This window comes from Pleurodeles waltl, chromosome 4_2 (genome assembly GCF_031143425.1).
Source record: "Pleurodeles waltl isolate 20211129_DDA chromosome 4_2, aPleWal1.hap1.20221129, whole genome shotgun sequence".
Lineage (NCBI taxonomy): Eukaryota > Metazoa > Chordata > Amphibia > Caudata > Salamandridae > Pleurodeles > Pleurodeles waltl.
The window spans coordinates 434,628,975-434,654,500 of NC_090443.1; the positions used below are offsets into that span (position 1 = coordinate 434,628,975).

The 25,526-nt window shown below is 44.5% G+C and overlaps 1 protein-coding gene across 3 annotated transcripts in view; it reads right to left on the reverse strand.

The window, feature by feature from the left end:
• PKN1 (protein kinase N1) overlaps positions 1-25,526 on the reverse strand; it is a 461,693-nt gene that overhangs the window by 10,373 nt on the left and 425,794 nt on the right. For all 3 annotated transcript variants that reach the window (XM_069231709.1, XM_069231708.1, XM_069231707.1), the window contains exons 19-21: positions 15,101-15,243; positions 9,630-9,737; positions 9,425-9,505 (exon numbers count right to left, since the gene is read on the reverse strand). In XM_069231709.1, the coding sequence (XP_069087810.1) occupies positions 9,425-9,505; positions 9,630-9,737; positions 15,101-15,243 (332 nt within the window). The remainder of the gene's footprint in view (positions 1-9,424; positions 9,506-9,629; positions 9,738-15,100; positions 15,244-25,526) is intronic.

Below are 25,526 nucleotides of genomic sequence, written 5' to 3' on the forward strand. Positions count from 1 at the left end.
CTCACTTCGGCAAGAAGGTAGTCCAAGGTTTACAGGTCATGCAAATGGCTTCGATCAATAAGACCATGGTCTTATCATTCTTACAGAGGTGGCAATCTATAGATTAACATGTTTGCCAAAAGACTCCTAGAGCAACTCTCTTATCTGGTGCAGCAGTGCATGGAGATGAAAAAAATCCTTGACAATCAGTCTTCAGCTAAAATAATAGACTGTTTTAACTATGTTTGAAAGACAGGAAGGTGAAGTGTTTAGCGCGTCATAGTTTTTCTCCAACCTAGAGAGATTAACTGAAGGTGACGCTAAGTTTCTAATTTGCATCACTTCTTCCTCCTAGAAGAGGATCTGCTCTCATGTCTCTTCAAGACAATGCTTAAAAAAAAAAAAAGAGAAAGTATGATTTTTAAGTAAACGAGAAGGACAAGCTACATTCCTGCAAAGATCTTAAAAACAGACTGAAAACAACAAACGTTATCCAGAAAACTGGGCTAGCACCTTCCAGAAGGGCGACTTCCAATTCAGCATCCTTGCCAAAAGATGGACTTCAGTAGTGCTCAGGTGGATCATGAGCATTTTGGTCTCTTTATTTGCTACCACTTTCTTTTATCAGCCTCACAGTATTCGAAATGGTGGCAGAGGTGACACAGGCTGTGTCTGTAGCTAAAGAGCTGAAGTCATAACATGCGGTAGTACTGGAGGCTATGATGCTGCAGCAGTGGTACCTGTAATGAAAAAGGTGGCACTGGAAGATAAAACCTTTGGTATATGTCTTGATCATATTCTGCAATTAAGTGAAGAAATCCAGTGGATGTTCAGATGCTTAGCCAGGGAGGGATGACAGACGGAACTCGTTGTGCTTTTGGTATTAGATGCTGAAAATGTCTTCAACTCAGTAGCGTGGTCATACCTGCAGATGGTTCTGGAGAGGATGGGCTTGCTTTGGTCCTTCTTCCCAGCACAGGGGAAACTGCTGTGCCTGCACCCTACAGCCCGAGATAGGGTGAATGGCGCACTGTTGGACTGGGAGGGGTATAAGACAGGACTGCTTGATGCCCCTCTTCCTGTTTGCGATAGCAATGGAACCAGTGGCTATCTGGATTAGCAGAAATGCTCTGACTAGGGGGCCTTCAGTGGGACTATGGCTGGGAAGACATGGTCTTGCTTTATGCGCACAATGTCCTGGTATATCTGGCAGAGCCATTGAGCTCCACTGATAGAATACTGGAGATTTTTCACAGTTTTCAGGTGACACTCCGGGCTCTACATCAATTGGTCCAAATCTTGCCTATACCCAATGGGAGGTTGGCAGTCTAATGTGCACTGTCAGTGCCACATTCCGCAGGAAGACACATGTTTTAGATACCTCAGCATCTACATCACACGAGAGTGGACTACTTTAATGAACACTATTTAGGCAGTCTCCTGGAGAAAGTCATCAGCGATATGAGCCAGTGGTGACGTCTGCCCCAGTCATAGATGGACAGGGTAGCCCTTTATAAAATGATCTACTTACCAAAACTTTTCATGCCTCACAGAACTCTTTGTCTGCGATACCCAAGGTGTTTTTAAGTCAGTGGCCTCGGAAATCTGATGCTGCTTTGAATCAGGGGTATGCCATGCATAGCTCTGGAGATACTCACCAGGCCATCTGCAGAGGAGGATATTGTGTTACAAAATCTCTGCTTGTACTACTGGGCAACGCAATTGGTGGTACCTAATGAACTGCTCATTGTGGACTAGAAAAAAACCATTCTAAGGGTGGATAGGAGAACCTGGACTCACAGGTGTGTAGCCAATGGCAATGCTGTTAAAGAGGCCAAAAGAGATATCCAGCTCCACTACAATAGTCGTACATTTTTGGACGACGGCTGCAAAATGGACTGGGTGGCAGTGAGTGTTGATGCTAGAGACATCACAGTGGGAGGCAACCAGGATGGCCTCCTTGCAGTGGGTGGAAGGTCACAAGAAGTTGCGTGTGATTGACATCTCGAAACTGGGAGACGTTTGGATGTCTCAAGGAATGATGACTTTTGAAGAACTCCAGACTCAATGTGACCTGGCTGGGGGCCAATATCTACGATATCAACAGGCCAGACACTTACACTGGGGCTGTATAGGCCCAGAGGAAGTAATATCAGACGAGAGTCAGAGTATGGGGTCCTGGGTGCCCCACTCCATGGCCACGCCATCTCAGTTACCTAAAAATAGGACTCTATTGGCCAATAGCACCCCCTCACTGACAGTGCTGAGGGAGAAATTGGGAGACAGGGACTGGGGAGCAGGCTGCCATTATCCAAGTGAACTGACGATCATGGCAGGCTTTAGGCTGATCCAGCTCAAAATCTTGCACTGAGCGTATTACACCAGATCTAGATTTTTTTTGTCATGGGCAGGATAACTTCAGATTGATGCCTCAGGAGGTGCACACAAACAGGTACACTCATACACACAATATGGGTGTCCACAAATCTGCCCGTTTTGGGAGGCAGTTAAAAGCAAAATATCCTTAGTCCTGGAGGAACCCTTGGAATTAAACACAAGGGTGGTGATGCTGGGTATCAAGGGGGACCAAACATCGGATAAATACACACTCCTCTTGTGTAATGTGACTCTGTTGATCGAGTGTGATATTATACAGAAATTGGTTTGTTCCGCAGCCCCGACACCGCAGCAGTAAGAGACCAGCATGGATTGTTGCATGAGAGCAGAAGAACAGATCTATATAGTGCTTGGAAGGGACAGGAGGAAATACAGTCAGGTGATGGAACTGAGGGCGGATCAATGGATAATGTTGGGTTCTACATATAGTGTTCTACTAAAGTGTCATTATTTCTCCTAGAGCTGTCCTGTACTGGGAGCACAGTCTCTGGAACTACACTGACCAGCCAGATGATGTGCCACCAGATGCTTAGGTGGCGGGAGGGTCTAGTGCGATAACTGGAAGCATTGATATTGGCTGGCTATCATACTGCGTGTCATCCCTCCAGTGAAGCATAAGAGATGGTGCTTAATCATACTCTCTACATCCGAAATACCCGGGACACAGCTCTTCCTCTTTTAATTCGATGTGTACATACTTAAATCTCCAAGACCAGTGTCCCTTGGATCACCATTTCCCTGAGTGTTGCCATCCTCACTAAAGAAGGCATGGACAATTGCCATATCTGGTTCCCTGTAATCCTGTTCCTGGCTCTCATCTTCACTTTCCTGCCCAGAACAAGGGTACTGAAGCTGTATGGGGGCCAAAGAGGTATCCCGAAGGTTAAAACATTGAGTAAACTGAGCAAACTGACGCAAGACAAAATAGAGGAAATAGGCAAGGTAGAATATATAACCTAGACTAAGGTTACTGACAAGGCCACTATCAGTGAGGCAAAAACCTGTGGTTGAGTCAGAGGCACATGAAAGTCTCCAGGAGCTGATGTCAGTGCAACAATCAACTGTCTAGAAATCTACAGGAGCCCAGCTGACAAGGATACCGTTGATGGCGTTAGCGATGAAAGAGCTCACAAATGGATAGCAGAGTGCAGCAGTTGATGTGTAGAAGCAGGTCAAAGGAGAACCAGAGGTCAGTACTGATGAGACGGTCATTCATTCAGATAGTGACCTTTGATGGGAAAAAACAGCTGACAAGGCAGCAACCAACACTGAGAAAAACGGTTTGAGAGTGGACAAGGTAGTAACATGCTAGCTTAGGCTTTTTGACAGTGACCTCTTGATCACTCAGAGAGACTGACTTTTTGAAGGAAGTCTTAAGAGACGGATTCTTTGGATTTACAGGAACACGAGCAGAGGTGGCCACACAAATTAAATGTTCCTAGCTCCAGGGGACGATGGGTAACCTGCTGCCTGAATCCTGTGGGAAGGGTCAGAGGGTCTCTAGTTACAGAGGAAGCCCATGGGACAGACTTAACTGTAATTAGCATAATTCCAGTTTTTACTTCGTGGAAGAAGACAGCGTTTTTCTTTAATAAATGCAGGTCTGTGAGTTCCTTCGTAGAAAATGTGGGGCTAATATCATACTTTTTTAGTGTCATATTCAGAGTGAAGTCAATCTCTGCAGCTTATCTATTAAGGCCTTTAGGAGTATGATGTATGGCATTGCTATAATCAAAAAAAGCACAATCACAGCCCCAACGAGGATTACCTTTCCAGAATGACTGATGGAATAATCTTTTTTTAAACTTTTGGCAGCATGAAGTAAGTGGACCCGATTTTCTGAACCTGGGCATCAAAGTTCAGATCTTGATCAACCTAAACTGGGATCCAAAGATCAGCTTTTGATAAAAAATAAACTTTTTTAGCTTTGAGAATAGGAGCAGAAGCCATACTACAGTATTATGGCAGAGAGCTTTACTCTAGGCAGAAAGAATCACCTCTGATAATCTTGCACTTATCACCATTCCGGATGAAATTGTTTCTGTTCAACCAATCACGGTTGGTTGTGAGCCACTCCTAAACGTTTCAATGCAACCTGAGGCCTGGAGTTCGAACTTCAACAGGAGCTGGGTTTGCTGCAGTGCTAGAGTATCTTAAAGTTGAATGTCAATCATCTCTTTCAACTACTGAACATGCATTACAAATAGTACGAAGCTGAGTGCAAACCACTGTTAAGTTGTTTTATTCATTTGAACACCTTTTGATGTTTTAAAGAGGAAACAAACAAGTTACTTGCCTTTGGTAACGCCTTGTCTGGTAGAGACACTATCTAGCTGCAAATTCCTTACCGTATAATTATCCCTAGGTGTCAGGCTAGATCTGTAAATTGTTTTGTGAGCAGTACCCCAGGGTGTCGAAGTCCACACCAGAAGTGACATGTCTATATAGCTGCCACCCCAGCACACTGGTGGCAGTTTGTTTTTGTGACTTTCCATGCAGGAGCTCGGAGCAAAGAACACTGACCACTGGCGTATGAAACTAGGGCCCTGAAAAGGGGAACAGCCCTGTATCTAAAAATCCATTTGCAGAGCGGGGAGGATGAGTGGATCAGTAAGGAATCTGCGGCTAGAGTCTATCAGTTAAGGTGATACCGAAGGTAAGTAGCTTATTCATCTGACAGACTTCTAGCCGCAGATTCCTTACCTTAGGACAGATACCCAAGCAATACCTCTCTGGAGATGAATTTGCAAATTTGATTCAGACTAGAAAGTCCTGCAGGACCAAACAGGCAAAGACCTGTCCTGTCCAGGCAGTACTTTTTAGTGAAAACATACAGTGAGGCCCACATAGCTGCCTGGCAGATGTCCAGGACTGGAGCTCCACGTTATAACGCAGTGGTTGCAGCCTTGGCTCTGGTGGAAGGAGCACGCAAACCCTCTGAGGGTTGCTTCTTGGCCAATGTGTAGCAGATAATGATCCATTGAGAGATGGTTTGTTTCTGCACGGCCTTTCTTTCTTTTGCTTTGACATCCCACTTAGAGTTAATCATCCACTCATAATGGTTCTGTGTGCTCAAGGAAGAACGAAAAACCACTCTTTCTGGGTCCAGACTGTGGAGTCTCTCCTCTTCCTTAGCGGGATGAGGCAGAGTGCAAAAAGTAGGCAAAGTGATGGATTGGCCTATGTGGAATGGGGTGACTACCTTCGGCATAATAGATGCTCGAGTCTCAAGAGCCAGTTTGTCTGGGAAGAATGAGACGTATGGAGGCTGTGATGACAGCGCCTGCAGTACACTTACCCTCTAGGAAGATGTAATTGCCATCAGAAAGGCAGCCTTGATGGTAAGAAGCCTAAGATGGCAGGTATAAAGTGGCTCAAAGGGAGTACACATGAAAAAAGTAAGAATAAAGTTAAGGTCCCCTTGAGGCATAACGAAGGGAGCTAGAGGAAATAAGTATTGAAACCCTTTAAGGAAGCTATTTACAATAGGAGACTTGAAGAGGGAAGGCTGATCTGGCAGCCTCAGGAAAATGGAGATGGTGGATAAATAACCTTATAATGACCTCAATGAGAAGCCCTAATGGGCTAGGGTAATGGTAAATAAAATAAACTTGGGAAAAGGGTGCAGCTAAATGGTCAAACCTTTTTCGGCTGTACCCCATGCCAGAAACTTGCTCCAACGGCCGGAGTATACCGTCTTGGTGGAGGGATGTCAAGATAACATTGCAGATTTCGGATGGAAGGTGGAAAGCTGTCAAATGTTGCTGTTCAATCTCCCTCCATGAAGGCGCAGCGTTGTCAGGTTCAGGTGGAGGACCCTCTCCTGCAACAAAAGATCCTCCCGAAGGGCCAGCCTGATCGTAGGACCAATGGGCATGCTCAACAGCTTGGATACCAGACTCTCCGAGCCCAGTCTGGAGCCACAAGGATGACTTGGGCTCAGTTGTTTATCTTCCTGAGAACTCTGGGTCAGGACTGGTATGGGCGGAAAAGTGTACAGGTGGCCTGAGCTGCATTCGAGACAAAAAAGCATCTCTGAGCAAGAGCCACCTTGGACACTTCAGCATGCAAAACTGCTGACATCGTGCATTCTCAGCTTTGGCAAACAGATCTAACCTTGGGTCTCCTCACTGCTGAAAGAGACCTCACACCACCTATGGATGGAGATGCCATTCATGATCCCTTAAGCATTTTCCGCCAAGTTTGTTCGCTCTGGAGTTCAGAGACCCCACCAGGTGTTGAACCACCAGCGAAATGCCTTGACATTCCATCCATGCTCAGAGATGTACGGCCTCTTGACAAAGGGTCCACGACCCCAACCTGCCCGTTTGTTGCAGTACCACATAGCGGTAGGGTTGTATGTGAACACTTACATTTGTCTTTCCTTGATGGAGGCTTGAAAGGCTTTCAATGCCAGTCGGCTCACATGAAGCTTCAACATGTTTATGTGGAGTCTGGATTCTGATCTCCACATTTCCCAGGTGGTCGCCCGATCCCAGGAGTGACATCTGTCACTACTGCGAGGTCTGTTTGGGGCAGAGAGAGGGGTCTGCCTCTGACCCAATCGCGGTTTGTTAGCCACCACTGCAGGTCCTTTGTAGTTCCCTCCGAGATCTGGACTCTGTCAGAGAGATTCCCCTGATGCTGCGCCCACTGAAACTTCAGCACCCTCTACAGAGCCCGCATATGCCATCTGGCATGTGTCACTAGCAGAATGCAGGATGACATGCGGTCCAGCTGCCTCAGAGTCAGTCTCACTGAAATTCAGGATAGAGGCTGAAATATCTGGATTATAGTCTTCAGGATCAAGCGCAGACAAGACCCGAGTCAATATGAGCAACTTGAACTTATCCTTTCTGAGGAAGAAGTTGAGGGTTAGGAAGTATAGGAAAGGGCAAAGGCCCATGTCCTTTTTGGGGACCAGAAAGTAGCAGGAGTAGAAAGCATACTTCTGGGCCAGGAACCCTCCCTATGGCTCCCTTGGCCAAGAGAGTCTTGACTTCTTTGCAGAGCAAGGTCAGATGACCCTCCATCAGCCGGTCGTAAGATGGAGGTATGGCGGAGAGTAGATTCGAAGGGGAGGGAGTAGCCCCTCAGAATGATCTGTAAGATCCACTTGTCCGATGTTATGGACTGCCTGTGGTGGAGATGCTGGCAGAGTCTGTCACCAAGTGGATGCCCATAATCTTGATGGGCTAGACTGGAAGGGCTTAGAGGCTGCAGCTGCTGGGGGATGGAGGGGAGGGTGGTGGTGTATGGAGCTAGCTAACCGACCCACAGGGTTGGGAATAACTACGCCCTCACCCATGCATAGGCTGGGAAGCGTACACGGAGCGGTGGCTAGGATAGGGCTGGCGCATCTGAACATCATTTCTGTAGCCACGAAAGGGGTGAAAGGCAGACTGGGGTTGACATGGGGCCGCTGAAAGGCCCAAGGACTTGGCAGTAGCCCACAAGTCCTCAATGTGCTCCAGCACAGAGTCTGCCTTGTCTCTGAAGAGAAGTTTGCCATAAAAGGGCATGTCCATGTGGGTGGCCTGGACATCCCCTGAAAAGCCAGATGTTCTCAGCCAGGTATGGCGCCTGAGTGCCACCGTCAATGGAACTGCTCTGCCCAGCGAGTTGGTTGTGTCTAAACAACAGCAAATAGTGAACTTGGCTGTGTCTCTCCCATCCTTGACCCCTCGGAAGCGAATGGGCTGGGCCTCTTCTTGGTCCTGTGGCAGGATATTCGCACCCGTGTCTCACAATAAGCATGCAGTGTTCACTGACCGCAATGCAAGGTTGAGGGAAGAAAACATTTTCTTTGCGAAGCTATCCACCTCTTAGATTCCTTGCCATGGAGTGTGGCATGGAATGCGCCATGGGAAGTGAAAGCATGGACCACTAAGCTTTCCGGGGTGGGGTGTTGGCTGAAGAAAATCGGGTTCCCTGGAGCGGGGTGATGGTGGCGGATCTTTGTCCTGTTCACAGGAGCCCCGGTGCTGGGCTTCGACTAACTTCCCAGTAGGACATCTATAAGTGCTTCATTGAAAGGGAGCACCCGGCTGTAGCACTTCCGTCAAATGTTAATCTTGACTGCCACCGAGGGCAACTCGAGGTCCAGGAACTCAGCCACCCTCTTCACCATTATAGCGTATGTAGGTACCTCCTCCGTAGTCATAGTAGAGGGGAAAAGCATGCTGGTATTTGGAGACGTGCTCAGACTGCTGGCATCACTCAGCTTTCGGGACCACTCCTCAAAGCCTTCAGTGCCACTGACCGCAAGGCGGAGCACGATGTGGTCGCGCCCCAGACACCATGGACACACGAGGTGTGGGTCCATAACCAACATGCCTCAGTGACCGGTGCCACATGGTTTAAAACCCAAAACATCAGGAGGGAATAAACCTCAAAAAAGGGGTCGACAAACATCGAAAAAAGCCTATAAAAAAATGTGACAGAGGGTAGCTGTCTCGGGATCTGTGATGACTGGTGCAGAAAGAAAAGGACTGACATAAGCGAGCCAAGGTGGTGAATATATAGGTGACACAAATGTCACTTCCAACACGGACGATGCCACAAGGAGCCGATAAACACCTCCTATTTCTGCATAGGAGTACTGCTCAAGAAAATCTTCCAGATCCAGTCTGATGCCTGAGGAAATTCAAAGGTAAGGAATTTGCAGCGATAAGTCTCTATTGGATGAAAAGAACTGACGTACGCACTTCCGGTACAGACAACATGAGGAACTGAACAACTACATCTGAGGATAATTTCACAGTAAGGAATCTGCAGCTAGAAGCCTCTATCTGATAGTCATCCTAAGGCTTAAATTAACAAAGCCAGAGCTCCTATAACCTCTTTCAGGAAAACATTAGAGGCCAATATCTCTCCTTGACATCGTTTGCTGGTGTAAACTAAAATAAACATTCATTATACTATAAGTTTTAAAAGTAATGTTAACTTTCAGTTAATGGTTTCATGCTTCATCTTTCTCCAACAGTGTCAAATTCAGCACCAGGACTCTTGGTAAGTGGAAGACTATAGATACTCCTAGCAGACTCACCCGGAAAAATGACTGCTTTTTTACATCTTCTGCATCACGTTCACTGGAGCCCAAACGTCGCTCTGGATTCCTTCTCAGGAGCTGAAACATAGGACATATTTTCTTAACACTGCTTTCATTCTGTAAATCTTAAATCAGGACCAGAAAATGTTTCTGTAGCTTAGTCAGCAACAATTAAAAGTAAAAAGTGCTTATTGCTACTCACCCTTCTCATTATCCCTATTGCCTCCGTGGACAGGAACCGTGGGTATCGGACTTCATCATTCACAATGCTATCAAACACCTCCTCCTCATCGTCACCAGGGAAGGGGGACTAAAGGAGATAGAGACACAAAACAAGTGAATATTACATGGACGAAGGTAAATCGGACTACTCCACAAGTCAAGGATATCCTCTTCGGATATATTGGCAGCACGCTTATCAAAGGGGTAATGCATATGATGAACATACCTGCTGTATTACAATGAAGAGTAAGGATAAAACTTTGTATGCTCTTCAGGTCAAACATAGGCACCATTTATTCTGTCATAGTGCCGGAGTGCTTTTGCCACCCTAAGCTGTATAAAGGAGTTTGAACACTGCCAAAGCTGTTATTACTGCAGATAATGCTTGTAAACATATGCCACCTGAGGTTGCCAAGGCTCTGCCCAGTGTCAATACCCTGGGTTTCCACCCAACTCTCTGGTTCAGTGCCAAGCTAGATAATGTCCACACTCTTGGTCATCTCATGAAAGCTATGCTACTACCTACAAACATCTTATGCAGAAAAGATAATTGCCAACCCCACTGCTATCACCCGTGCAGCCTAAATTTTATATGTGCCAACTATTTCCTCATGAAAATTTGGGCTACTTTCCTCATCTTCTTCCACCATAAGACAAGGCTGTGTACTTCACAAAAACCTACATTGTCTGATGCCCACATCTAGTATAAAATACAGAACTTAAGTACTACTAGCATTAGGAGCCATCCTCTAGGAAGCCAAGCTACAATCCACACCTTCAGCCAAGACATGGAAAAGCAAAGATGCTGCCTGGAGACCTGTTCCATCTGATCCAACCAAGGCAACACATCTACACCCAAACCAAACTGCTGTCCCGTGTATTGAAAGGATACTACTCTTGCCATTACCCATCACGTGGAAAATGATAATACTGCCCACAAACCATGACTCTTAATCATGTGCAGTAAAAACACATTTTGGGTGTCCCATGTAATTTAATACTGGTACACATATTTATCTTACATTTTAAACTTCTTGGGAAGTTCACAGACATTGGGCCTATGTTACCACCAATAAGCTGATGGCATAGGTTTATTTTACAGTTATTAATAAGACCTCCATCAACATCTTAAAGAAAACCTTTTGGAACTGCAAAGTTGGGTGACTAGAATGAAAACAAAACTCAATCAAAACCAAAACAAAATCCAATACATTCAAAATCAATAGTGTTTTAATGAAAAAAAAAACAAAAAAAATCCACCAAATTCCTAGTAATCACCTATGTCTCCATAAACAACACCAGAAAAATATGTCTGCCTCACCTCAAGCAAGTAGATATTTGCCCCGAGATAATCCGGAATGTCAAGTGCCTTCATGTTAGATAAACTAAACCTAGATGCCCATAAAAAAAAATCACTGAGGTGCTCAACCTCAGAAAAGACTAATCAAAACAATTATGAAACCCATTGCAGAGAAACATCTTAAATAGACACTGATAACCCCGATCGTGGAATATGGGATGGCTACTCTCACTGCCGCCTCTCCTCCCACCACCCACACTATTCTATGAGCTCCCCTCAAAGTTGTCCATTGTACAACCTCAAAAACGATTAGAGACACAACGGAATTTTAAAACATCATGCCAACATTGATTGAACCCACTTAAAGCCCCCTCACTTTTAAAAATCCCTGCATTATATTCAAAGCTCTGGATATAACACAGGCAAATTACCTGAAAAGCACATTTTATATTATTATGAAGATGGAAACACAAGTTTTTTTTAAACAAAGTATTAATTGCATTTTTAATTTTGAGAACATTACAACTCATTGTAAAATGCACACATGCAAGGGTGAACATAATCACAACAATGGCGTATATATTGTATTGCATGATAGTAAGACCTATTAGATGACTCAGAGTTGTTGCTGTTTTTGGTAGTGTGAAAAGTGAGCGCTTTCAGTATCCTTTTGCGGCATCCATGAGAGACTGGACAGAGAAGGGAACAATATTGTGTACTGGGATAGGTCCAACATGAGTGACGAACTGGGAATGGGGGGGAGGGGAGAAAGAAGTAGTGTTTAAGCAGGGGGCATAGCCGGAGCAAAAGGGGAACCTGGCAGTATGACTGAGGCAGGTGGGTAACTTCTTGTGGCGAGGACAACTGTTAGTGTGGAGCGTTGAAAAGGTCCACAGTTTTGGGGGATACTGTGGATGAGGGATGTAGTCGATTTGGGGTGAATGCTGTTGCCTCCAGAGGGGAGCACTTCTGACCAATGTAGCTGTTAAGCACTCTAGGAATATGTCTTAAGCTGTTGCAAGGGGACTCTTCCAGAGCCTTCTGGTCTCTTCCCTGTGCAGTGCAGAATGTTTGCACCGCCCACTCAAGGAGGGCCATGGACAATGTGGTCGATGAGGGTGTGGCTCCTGACTTCCATTTGGAAATGACTGTTCGCTTTGCTAGGATGAAGGCCAGACGGGCTAATCTTGTGGCTGTAGGGTTGATGAACATACCTTTATGGTACCAGCATTCTTATACTGGAAACAATTAGGAATGAAGCCTCCATTCTAACCCACTCCTTTTTGGGATTAGCTCCAAAAATCTGAAACCACAACCTTGCACGTTTCAGACATGACCCATTTTTCAATCATGTTTTGTTTTTTAAAGCTGAAAAAATCACCTATTCCTGAAAATGCAGGCTACATCCTGTAGGATTCCTGTCCACTATCAACAGTACCCTCTTCTTCAAATAACCATGGACAGGAATACTGGTGGAAGCTTGATAGAATTTTACGGAGCGTGTGTTCCCTGTAACATATATGTGACAAAGCCTATAATGTGAAGAGCAAAGGAACGGTAACATTTGATCAAACGTAATGATATTTAAAGAGAACTTTGTAGAGACTTTCTGGGGTCTTGCACAAGGAGTTTGGGGGAAATTGAGGGGTAAACTTTGAAGCATATGTGGTCAGTGATAGTGGTGAAAATTGAACAGCATTTAAATGCATTTTGAAGCGTGCCTTAACATTGCTTTTGACACTATTTTTTCAAAACTAAGTGGACATGTAGCCGGAAACATTGATCATACATGGCTTCAGTGTACATTTACAGGGAGCAAAATGTAAGTCTCTTTGGGAACGTTGAGCACACTGCATGGCAAATAATGTATTCTGAACTGGATCTGAATGTGTTTCGAAGGTAGGTATAATCTCTGGGTAATGTAGACATGCTGCATTACTGCCTCTAACTATTGGCAGTCAGTGCAGCAAAGATTGCACCACGAAACCTAGAGCAGACATCCAACAGCATGGCATGTAGTCAGAGTAGGGCTATGCTACTGGGCTTCTGTAAAAAGCGAAGTGGTTATGCCTCTGCTCATGCTGAGAGTACTGGCTTTGTCTCCACTGACAGGGACAGTAGTGAGTCAGGCGAAGTCCAGAACTCGATCTAGAACGGAGTTTAGTGCCACAGGATGGGTCCAGACTTGCTCGTCATGCATGTATGTCCCCCTCCCTCTGTAGAGGGAACAGCAACTGAAAATGTAACAAAAGGTCTAACCACTAAGTGAAGGAAGACCCCTCCCCATCTCCTCTGCACACGTAGAAGGCCTTTCATGGACATATAGGCATTGACTCCCTCAACTTAGAAATGCAAAATATTAATATTGCCAAAAATTTACTCTGAGAATTTACCATAGTAAAAGAGAGGTTACTAGAAGCATGGATGAGGATTCACAATGTAAGGCAGCTGCTTACTTAAAATAAAGATTAGGAACCTATTGCGTCACAATCATTTTGGAACCATCACTTTTGAAGAGGACCTTTCATAGACAGTAATAATGGCTTTTTTTTAGGAGGTTCTATTGTTCAGAAATCTACAAAGAAAAAAAGTGAGGCTATGAACATTTAAAAGTATTTTAAAATACACTTTGCAGGGTTGTTTGAGGAATTTCTCTAAAAGAAACGTTTTAAAAATGAATGTACATCTGTTCATTCAAAAGCCCACTGGGGCAGTTGCAGTGGTCCGCACTTGTTATGCTTGAATTGAGTTTAGTCCCTCTTCTCTCCTATCTTTATTTCTCAGATTGTCCGTCTTCCATCTCTCCATTCCCATCTCTATCCGCCTACATAAATGCACGCGGTGTAAACAGCATTCATCCCCTCTCTATTATGAGATCGTTTTTTTTTTAATGGCAAACCCAGTCCCTACTGCATTGTCATTTCGGGCCTGTAATCAGATACATGTAATTCAAATACAAATGCAGGCAGAGGCATAGGGTGCACCCCAAAAGACACCTACTGACACATACATGACAAACACACAATAGCACGCATGAATCATTTTTTATTGCTATAGTTTATTAAACTCCCTGGAGCCCACGGGATAGTGGGGGTTAAAATAGTCTGATGGTGCAATGATAAAATAGAAAATAGAAAGAAATGAAAAATACACATAGGTTAAACGTTCAAAGCCATAGTTAACTGCCTGGGTGCACAGATATTCTCACTTCCCCTCCACGCAAAGTTTATTTGTGTTATGTTAAGTCGTGCATCTCTACTTCACTACTTGATGTTATCCTGCACAGGTCACTTAATCTCCCTGGACCTCAGTTACCATATCATCTAAAGTACGAGCTCTTAGTAGTACACTGGCACAAGTGCAAAAAAATGGGAAGTTGTGTTTATCTTGCGAGTTATTTTTAAATAACTCGTCACGCTGCCTCTTATTTCTAGCATTTGACTAAATTTTACAGTAGAAACAAAAAGAAAGGCAAACTTATGGCAAAAGGTTTACCAACTCGCACAATAAAACATCGAAACCTTGACATACCACGCAGTTATCATTAATTTCCCAACTGAATTTTGCGCGCTGCAAATCTATGCGAATGATTACGGTCCGGGGCAGGTCGCCCGCACTAGCGGAAACAATACTAGCAGCTCTTCTGCAACCTTTCTTTTCAGAAGTCTCATGGACCACAGATCGTACTTAATTGCAGATAAAATCTACTTTTTTGCCCCTATTATCAAATGATTTTTGAATTGCCAAACTTCCACATACATATATTTTTCCTTGCTCTTGGTCATTTTAAATCATAATTGTTTGCTGCTGTATCAAATCTATTAGTTAATTTTCTGGACCAATGCATAATTAAACATTATTTGATCTCATACATTTATTTCATTTTCTTCTAGTATGCTCTTGCTTTACAAAAATCTAATTTAATAAATAATGATTCCGAGGAATAAGAGGTACTGCTCACACCCATTACTATCGTATAGAAACAATATACTACCATCCATAGCCTCTGTCAGCCTATAAGTACACATAAGCAAAAAGATCAGATGCTAAAACTCACTAAACATGGCCCTCATTTACGGCTCAAAAGAAGTGGGCAAGCCATGAGAAATGGCTGAAACCCTGACATCCTCTTATGACAGTTTGAAGCTTACCTCGCCCACCATCATCTCATACACCAGGACACCAAAGCCCCACCAGTCCACTGCTCGTGTGTAAGATGTATCCGTTAGCACCTCTGGAGCAAGAAATTCTGGGGTACCACAGAAAGTGCTGGTGCGGTCTCCAAAGCCCATGCCTAAGCGAGATAAAAACACGTCACTGGGTAGAAATAGCAGTTACCTAATTTCAGATATCTATTTAGGATGAGGCTGGGGCTAAATTGCCGTGCACCCTCTATATTTTTCATCAAAACAAGGTAGGAAAAACACACTCTGTATATGCAGCCGTTCAGAAACCCTCCTAGTTGCAGCTCAACATGCATGCAAACAAGGAAACACAACTTTCATAAGGAAAGTCTCCTCCAGTCACTCCATCACACCTGCTTCAGAAGAAACTAAACTGGAAAGCCTTGCTGAGGGTCACCATATGTACATCTGTACTCACGCCAAAGCCACCTTAAAGGGGAATTTCATTCTACTAGATGTTCTTGTATCAAGACCCCTCCTAAGCAACCGTTTCAACTCCATCTAGATAACATGGATGCCTGACACCCCTAAACCCCATCACCAATGATCGATCCACTGCACAAACATTTCCAACTGTACCTACACTACAGCCACAGTGAGAACTCACCTTACCATTGCTGTACACCTATGCAAAGGCTCCAAAGTGAGCGAGCGCCTCTGCGAAAACTCTTCAAGCTACACTCAGACTGGGACCACACAGAGACCACTCCCAACCATCTCTGCCTGCGCCCAGACTCAATCCACACTGAGTCACCTAACCTAATGACAAGGACTATTACCACTGCTGAAGCCAGATCTGGCATGGGGCCTCAAAACTTACTCGTAGAAGGGTACTGTCTAGTTTCGGCTCCAACTAAGACCTCTCATTGCCAACATTATACTATGCTCCTAGCATAGTGCTCTAAAACATCCATCTATATTACCACCGGTATGTAGGATGAAACCTAACCAAAGTGCAAGATTTGCATCGAGACTGCCCCACAAGCAACAATTCAGCTGTATCCCTGGATAGACTTCATTGAGAGACTTTGCTATCAGCAGGCCACTCGAATGGAGATAAGCTTGCTTTCACTGAAAGAACTATCGCACCAGCAACAGTTCAATTTTACCCAGGCGGGATTTCGCTGAAGGTACCCTCCATGAACCGACAATTCAAATGGAAATAAGGTAGCCTTCAACTGGGAATGCGCTCGACCAAACAACATACAACTCTACATAGTCTTGCATTCACAGAGCCCTTCTGCACCAACCAACAACTCTACTGTATGAAGGTTTGCCTCAACTCAGATGCCTCCCCAATATTTCCATCTGTAGTTAAGACAGCTTCATCAAAACAATTCCCCCACCATTTGAAAAGTCAACTGTACCCACACTAGCCTTCTCTGGGACTCCATCACTAGCAGAGAATTCCAACCATACAGAATAAAAATGTTATGTACTTGTAAAGACAGAACCCCAGTTTTGGTACACATGCTTGAATTATTCTCATCTGTCGGTAGTCAATAACAGTGCACATGTAAACTCAATGAGCACCGCAGTATAACCACAACACTATTTCACTCATACTTCAGCCAAAGAGATGGAGAGAGATGGAGTCCAATGAAAAGGGAAGGGGGTGGATCACATGTGAATTTATGAAAAATACAAACGTTACAGAAGGAAAATGTTACTTACTCTGTAAGCAGCTGTTTGTAGCATGTGGTGCTGTAGACCCACATGCTCAGTATACTCCTGCCATCTCATGTTGGGCTGGGATGCTTCAAGTTGTTTTTCTTCAAAGAAGTGTTGAGTCACGGGGTATTGAGGGACTCCTTTCTCAGCACGTATTCACATGGCCATTGACTCCACAGTCAGATTGTTTTTCGCATAGCGGGTGAGAGTAAGTATGGAGTGAAAAGTGAGGATCGTGTGAGGTTTAAGTGCTGAGGAAGAAGACATGCAACGGACACTGGCTCCTTGGTAGGTGGGTGGGTGGGAGCATGCAAGTCTACAGCACTACATGCCACAAACAGATGCTTACAGGGTAACATTTAATGTTCTTAGCATGCAGGATTGTAGATACAGATACTCTGCTTAGACTGTAAATAGTATCCCAGAAAGCGGTGGTTAGCTAGCGTAAGATGCAGATGTCTGAAACACTGTTCTCAAGTCTGTCTGGCCACCTCTAGCCTACTGCAACTCATCTAAAGAATAGTGTTTGATCAGAGTATGTGAAGTTGACTACTTAGCTACCTTACATATATTGGCTATAGGAAGGTTTCCCAAGAAAACCATGGCGACTATGGGAGTGTTTCCTACGAAAGCCATTGTTACAACCCTCTTACAGGTTGAGTGTGCCCTAGGAGGGATAGGCAGAGTTCTTTTGGCATTATCATAGCAGGTTTGGATACATTTGCCAACACGCCTAGCTATGCCAGGTTTACATATTGCCTGACCTTTATGGGGTTTAGCAAAGGTGACAACTAATTGCTGAGTTTTATGAAAGGGTTTAGTTCTGCCTGTATACTACATCAGAGCATATATGACATCTAATTTATGAAGAGGTCTAACAGCCACGGAGTCTGGGTGTGGGAAAAAGACTGACAGTTCAAACGTTTGGTTGAGGTGAAAGGGAGATATAACCTTGAGGAGGAACTTGGGGCAAAACCCTGGGTGGAATGACTCTTGAGGTCTTCCATAAAAGCCCTAATGACAGGAACTGAAGAATGTTCTCCCTTTTGTAAGTAAGTGGCTACTGCAACTAAGAACTTAAGAATGTTCTCTGTTTTGTAAGTAAGTGGCTACTGCAGCTAAGTATAGGCGTATGGATGTGTAAGTTAACCCTGTCTTTTGAAGCTGAAGTAGGTAGTGGACAGTGGGTTTAAGGGGATGAAGTGGCCAATAAGTGGCATAACAAGCGTGGGGAGTGGGTCTGTGAGTTTTTTTTTTAGGATGCCTATGCACTCTTGTGGCAAACAGAGGTATCAGGCTCTAAGAACTCAGGTGACAGATTGCTAGGATGAGCTGTTTGGGGGTCTGAGACAGTTTTTTTTTGTGTGTGAAAGTCCAGCCATTGGGGAGATTCTTGTCGCAAGTGACAGAACTCTTGAGGAGTGTTGAGAACCAGGGTTCTCTGGCACAGGTGGAAGATACCAAAATGAGAGTGAAAGAGGTTTGCCAAAGCTTCCTCACCAGAAATGGAAGAAATGGGAGAGGAAGAAAATCGTAAACAAATCCTCCTGACTAATTCATCCATTGAGCATTGCCTCTATTCTGGGGGTGTGGGAACTCGAGGCAAAGCTTTGACATTCTGTGTTTTCGTGAGTGGTGAAGCTAGGTCTATTTGTGGGACAGCAGTGGAAGTATGAGAGGAGGACTTGTAAATGGAGTGCCTACTCATGGACTTGTTGATGCATCCTGCTGAGGAGTTCTGCAAAGCTGTTATCCACTCCTAGAAGATACACTGCTAGTAAGTCATATCTGCTGCGCTAATGCTGAAAGCTGAAGTAAGTGAATGCCCCCCTACCTCCCATCTCCCTGCCCCCCCCCTCCTGTTTCTGTAGGTAATACATGGTGGTCATATTGCCTGTTTTGACGAGGACTACCTTGCACTGAAGTTTTAAAAGAAAACTTCTACAGCTAGGAGAAAGGATAGAGGCTTTAGACAATTGATTTGGAGACCTTTTTATGAGGGAATCTCAAACCCCGAATTTTCATGATTTGGAGATGAGCCCCCATCCTGAGAGGGAGGTGTCTCTTGTGGCCACTTGCGGATGATGTCTATATAGGGACAGCCCTGCAACAAGCTGTTGATGTTCCACTCCTGCAGAGAGCAATAAGTATTGGCCATTATCAACACTAGATCTGCCCTGTGACCCTCTGCTTGTGACCACTATCCTGAGAGGTGCATTGATAGTAGACCCATGTGGAGTCTGGAATGGTGAACTATGGCTATGCAGAAGGGCATCATGCCTAGGAGGCACACACCTATTCTGACTGAAAGAGGACCATTTGACTGAGAGACAGCAGTTGTTGGAAAGCTAGCACTCTCTGTTGGTTTGGGTACGCCTTACCAGTAACAGCATTAGGATGGACATGAGAAAAGGTTGCACACGAAGGTGCTGGAGGTGGGACTTAACCCTTACTATGGAGAAGAGAGATGGTAGCTTGAATGTGGTTTCAGCACTGCTGCCTGGTAGCCATCGTGATCAGCCAGTCATCTAAGTAGGGTAGAACGTGAGTGCCCTCTTCCCTGTGGTGGCAACTGGTAGGCATCTTGTGAAGACTCTTGAGGCTGAAAAGGAGCCCTTTGTATTGGAAGTGCTAACCACTTACCATAAACCGGAGATCGCGCTGATGGGCAAGGTGGATTGGTATACGAAAGTAAAGACCTTGATGTCTAGCACCATCATGAGGTGGATTTGCTGTAGTAGAGGGATCACATCCTGTAGGGTTGCCATGTGGAAATCTTCTGAGAAAATGTCTGTGTTGAGAGTCCTGAGATTGAGCATTGGCTTTTTTGGGGGGATAAGGAAATATTGAGAGCAACCTCCTTGGCCTCGTTGATAAGGAGGCACTGCTCCTATTGCTTGTTTTAGGAAAAGGGATATGACATTCTAGTGTAGAAATGGAGGTGGTCTGAGCTCATGGTATGAGACCGGGGTGGAATGTTTTGTGGGGTTGAGAGCAGTTTTAGGCAATACCCTTGGGTGATGACTGTAAGAACCCATCAGTTTGATTTCCTCCCAGCGTGGAAGGACATCTTGAAATCCCCCCCACCAGTGCTGCATGATGGGAGGTAATGTGGGGGAAGTAGGCCATTGCTGTAGGCCCTTCTACCTCTACCTTTGTTGTAGATGTTACCCCTGTATGCTCTATAGCCGTGGCCCCTGCTGCCTTTATGGTGTGACTACTGCTGCTTTTGGTATGTGTGTGATTGCTCAGGGGAAGCGGTCTTTGCTGTATGGCAAGAGACCCATTGACTCTGCAAGATAGTGTCCTTTTTGGGTTTTTTCTAGTCTCAATAACCTCAGTTCGAAAGAGATGCACTCCATCAAAAGGCAGGTTGCTGAGATGTCTCTGGACTTCTAGCTTGTAGCCAGATTTGCAAAGCTAAGCGTGATGGCAGCTAAGCGTGATGGAGATGTTTACTTCTCTCACAGTGGTGTCAGCAGCTTCAGAGGCACAGTGTAAAGTGGTGTTTAAAGTGGTTTTCCCTTTTGCTATTATTTCCTCCTTCCTTTTCCTGAACTGGCCAGGGAGAGGTTGGATGAGTTCCTCTATCTTCTACCACTGAGCCCTGCCATAACACGAGAAGAATCCAATGGAATTTGCAATCTGCCTCTGAGTGGTAGCTCTATCTGCTATCCTTTTCCCAGCTGTGTCAATGAGTTTGCTCTCTATGTGGGGGAGGCACATCCCGAGTGGCTTGTGCAGAGGCTCATTCACAAGCAGTGTGCACCACCAGAGTCAGAGGGCACATGACACTTGATGTATAGGGGGTCGGATGGGGGGGGGCTTTAAAATCTTCTCTAAGTGAAGCGTAACAACCTTGACCTTGATCCATTGAGCAAAGATGGCAGGAGCTGCCCTAAGCATTCCCTTGAGCATAGTGACAAATTGCACTGAGTGATCTGATTTTGAGTGTATAAATAGGAAATCCTCCTCCTCAGGCAGGACATGAAAACAAGAGGATTAACCTCTCTACATCTCTGACTAGATTTTACTTCTGACTTCTGTATGGAAATGCAATGTGCGTTACCTATTTTCCTGAAATTGACCACAGACTCATCAATGGATGTGGCAAGTAGTGGCAACAAAGTCATTTCACCTTGCTTCAGTCTGGCTGTAGAGGGAACCTTGCCCTCTTCAGACAGCTTTTCAATGAAAAGGAGATATAGTATAACACTCTGTCTTGCTGCTACCAAATGGATAAAGCATTCACAATGTTACCCAAGTTGAAGGTTTGCCCATTAAGGGCCAGATGTAGCAAGCCGTTTTCATGTCGCAAACTGCGAAAATGTCAGTACCGACTCGCAATTTGTGAATGCGACTCGCAAATAGGAAGGGGTGTTCCCTGCCTATTTGCGACTCGCATCGCTATTCAGAATTGCTTTGTGATTGTGAATGCGGTCGCAAAGCAACTCGCAGTTACCACCAGTGTCACACTGGTGGTAACTCATTCGCAAAAGGGGAGGGGTCCCCATGGGACCCCTTCCCCTTTGTGAATGTCGACAAAAATATTTTTTCAGAGCAGGCAGTGGTCCTATGGACCACTGCCTACTCTGAAAACACGAAACCAAATGGTTTCGGTATTTTTTTCATTTTGCAACTCGTTTTCCTTTAAGGAAAACGGGCTGCAAAATGAAAAAAAAAAAAAGTGCTTTATTTAAAAAGCAGTCACAGACATGGAGGTCTGCTGACTTCAGCAGGCCACAATCCCTGTGAGTGCAGGGACTCGCTATGGGGTAGCAAAATACAACCCACCTCATGAATATTGATGAGGTGGGTCTTTGCGACCCCATAGCGAGTCGCAGACGGTGTCTGAGACACCGTTCTGCATCTGAGATTGCGACTCGGAAATTGCAAGTCGGACAGACTCGCAATTTCCGAGTCGCAATCTCAGACTTTACTACATGTGGCCCTAAGTCACAAGTGCAGTCCTCTTGGTCTAGTTGTGCAGTACACAGAAGGAAAATGTCACTTACCCAGTGTACATCTGTTCGTGGCATTAGTCGCTGCAGATTCACATGCTGTGCATAGTCCGCCGTCTGGTGTTGGGCCGGAGTGTTACAAGTTGTTTTTCTTCGAAGAAGTCTTTTCGAGTCACGAGACCGAGGGACTCCTCCCACTTCGGTTCCATTGCGCATGGGCGTCGACTCCATCTTAGATTGTTTTCCCCGCAGAGGGTGAGGTAGGAGTTGTGTATGCTAATAATAGTGCCCATGCAATGGAATAAATACGTATGTACAAAATGAAGGTTTAATGTAATATATTTACAAATGTACAAATATTCAAAATCTACTTCTAAACGGCTACAGGCTCCCGGGGAGGAGGGTGGGCGCATGTGAATCTGCAGCGACTAATGCCACGAACAGATGTACACTGGGTAAGTGACATTTTCCGTTCGGTGGCATGTGTAGCTGCAGATACACATGCTGTGCATAGACTAGTAAGCAGTTATCTCCCCAAAAGCTTTGGTTCAGCCTGTAGGAGTGGAAGTAGTTTGAAATAAAGTTCTTAGTACGGCTTGACCTACTGTGGCCTGTTGTGCAGATAACACATCTACACAGTAGTGTTTAGTAAATGTATGAGGCGTAGACCATGTTGCTGCCTTACATATTTCGGTCATTGGAATATTTCCGAGAAAGGCCATAGTAGCACCTTTCTTTCTGGTTGAGTGTGCCTTTGGTGTAATAGGCAGTTCTCTTTTTGCTTTAAGATAGCAGGTTTGGATGCACTTTACTATCCATCTGGCGATACCTTGTTTTGAAATTGGATTTCCTGTATGAGGTTTTTGGAAGGCAATAAATAGTTGTTTTGTCTTCCTAATTTCTTTTGTCCTGTCAATGTAGTACATTAGCGCTCTTTTGATGTCTAATGTATGTAGTGCCCTTTCAGCTATTGAATCTGGCTGTGGGAAGAACACTGGTAATTCCACTGTTTGGTTTAAGTGGAACGGTGAGATAACCTTTGGTAAGAATTTTGGATTTGTTCTTAGAACTACCTTATTTTTGTGTATTTGAATAAATGGTTCTTGTATGGTAAACGCCTGTATTTCACTTACTCTTCTTAGAGATGTGATGGCAATGAGAAATGCAACTTTCCACATTAAGTATTGCATTTCACAAGAATGCATGGGTTCGAAAGGTGGACCCATGAGCCTTGTCAAGACAATGTTGAGGTTCCATGAAGGAACAGGTGGTGTCCTTGGTGGTATAATTCTCTTTAGGCCCTCCATAAACGCTTTAATGACAGGTATTCTAAATAGGGAAGTTGAATGAGTAATCTGCAGGTAAGCAGATATTGCTGCGAGATGTATTATGGAAGAGAAAGCTAGATTTGATTTTTGTAAATGTAGTAAATATCCTACTACATCTTTTGGAGATGCATGCAATGGTTGGACTTGATTATTATGGCAGTAACAAACAAATCTTTTCCATTTACTTGCATAGCAGTGTCTAGTGGATGGTCGTCTAGCTTGTTTTATGACCTCTATACACTCTTGTGTGAGGTTTAAGTGTCCAAATTCTAGGATTTCAGGAGCCAAATTGCTAGATTCAGCGATGCTGGGTTTGGATGCCTGATCTGTTGTTTGTGTTGTGTTAACAGATCTGGCCTGTTGGGTAGTTTGACATGAGGTACTACTGACAGGTCTAGTAGTGTGGTATACCAAGGTTGTCTTGCCCATGTTGGTGCTATTAGTATGAGTTTGAGTTTGTTTTGACTCAATCTGTTTACTAGATATGGAAGGAGAGGGAGAGGGGGGAAAGCGTACGCAAATATCCCTGACCAATTCATCCATAGAGCATTGCCTTGAGATTCGCGGTGTGGGTACCTGGATGCGAAGTTTTGGCATTTTGCGTTTTGTTTGTTGCAAATAGATCTATTTGAGGTGTTCCCCAAATTTGGAAGTAAGTGTTCAGGATTTGGGGGTGAATTTCCCATTCGTGGACCTGTTGGTGATCCCGAGAGAGACTGTCTGCTAGCTGGTTCTGGATCCCTGGAATAAACTGTGCTATTAGGCGAATGTGGTTGTGAATTGCCCAATGCCATATTTTTTGTGTTAGGAGACACAACTGTGTTGAGTGTGTTCCCCCATGTTTGTTTAAATAATACATTGTTGTCATGTTGTCTGTTTTGACAAGAATGTATTTGTGGGTTATCATTGGTTGGAATGCTTTCAACGCTAGAAATATTGCTAACAATTCTAGGTGATTTATATGAAACTTTCTTTGATGTACGTCCCATTGTCCTTGGATGCTGTGTTGATTGAGGTGTGCTCCCCACCCTGTCATGGAAGCATCTGTTGTTATCACGTATTGTGGCACTTGGTCTTGGAAAGGCCGCCCCTTTGTTTAAATTTGTACTGTTCCACCATAGAAGCGAGATGTATGTTTGGCGGTCTATCAACACCAGATCTAGAAGTTGACCCTGTGCATGTGACCATTGTGATGCTAGGCACTGTTGTAAGGGCCGCATGTGCAATCTTGCGTTTGGGACAATGGCTATGCATGAGGATATCATGCCTAGGAGTTTTAATACCATCTTTGCGTGTATCTTTTGTGTTGGATACATAGCTTGTATCACCTTGTGAAAATTTTGAACCCTTTGTGGACTTGGAGTGGCTATCCCTTTTGTTGTGCTGATTGTCGCTCCTAAGTATTGCTGTGTTTGACGCGGCAAAAGGTGTGACTTTGCATAGTTGATGGAGAAACCTAGTTTGTAAAGGGTTTGTATAACATAATCTGTGTGGTGTGAACACTTTGTTAGCGAGTTGGTTTTGATTAACCAATCGTCTAGGTACGGAAACACGTGTATTTGCTGCCTCCTGATATGTGCAGCTACTACTGCTAGACATTTTGTAAAGACTCATGGTGCTGTTGTTATTCCAAATGGCAACACTTTGAATTGGTAATGTATTCCTTTGAATACGAACCTTAGGTATTTCCTGTGCGAGGGATGTATCGGTATATGGAAATACGCGTCTTGTAGTCTTGCTGTTTCAGTAGTGGTATTACGTCTTGTAACGTGATCATGTGAAAGTGGTCTGATTTGATGTAGGTGTTTAGTGTTCTGAGATCTAATATTGGTCTCAGAGTTTTGTCCTTTTTCGGTATTAGAAAGTACAGTGAGTAAACTCCTGTGTTCTTTTGTGTTTTTGGTACTAATTCTATTGCGTCTTTTTGCAGTAATGCTTGAACTTCTAGTCCTAGAAGGTCTATATGCTGTTTTGACATATTGTGTGTTTTCGGTGGGACATTTGGAGGGAGTTGGAGAAATTCTATGCAATAACCATGTTGGATAATTGCTAAGACCCAAGTGTCTGTTGTTATGTCTTCCCATGATTTGTGGAACTGGCTTAGTCTTCCCCCCACTGGTGTTGTGTGAAGGGGTTGTGTGACCTGTGAGTCACTGTTTATTTTGAGGGGTTTTGGGACCCTGAAACTTTCCCCGGTTTCTTGGGAATTGGCCCCCTCTGTATTGGCCTCGAAAGCCACCCCTTTGATATTGTCCCTGGTAGGTAGGTGGTCTTGTTTGTGAGGTGCTGGCTTCTGTGGCTTGACCTCGAAACCCTCCTCTGAAAGTTGTTTTGCGAAATGTGCCAAATGTGCCTCTGCCCTGCGGGGAATAGAGTGCGCCCATGGCTTTGGCTGTGTCAGTGTCCTTTTTTAATTTTTCAATTGCAGTGTCC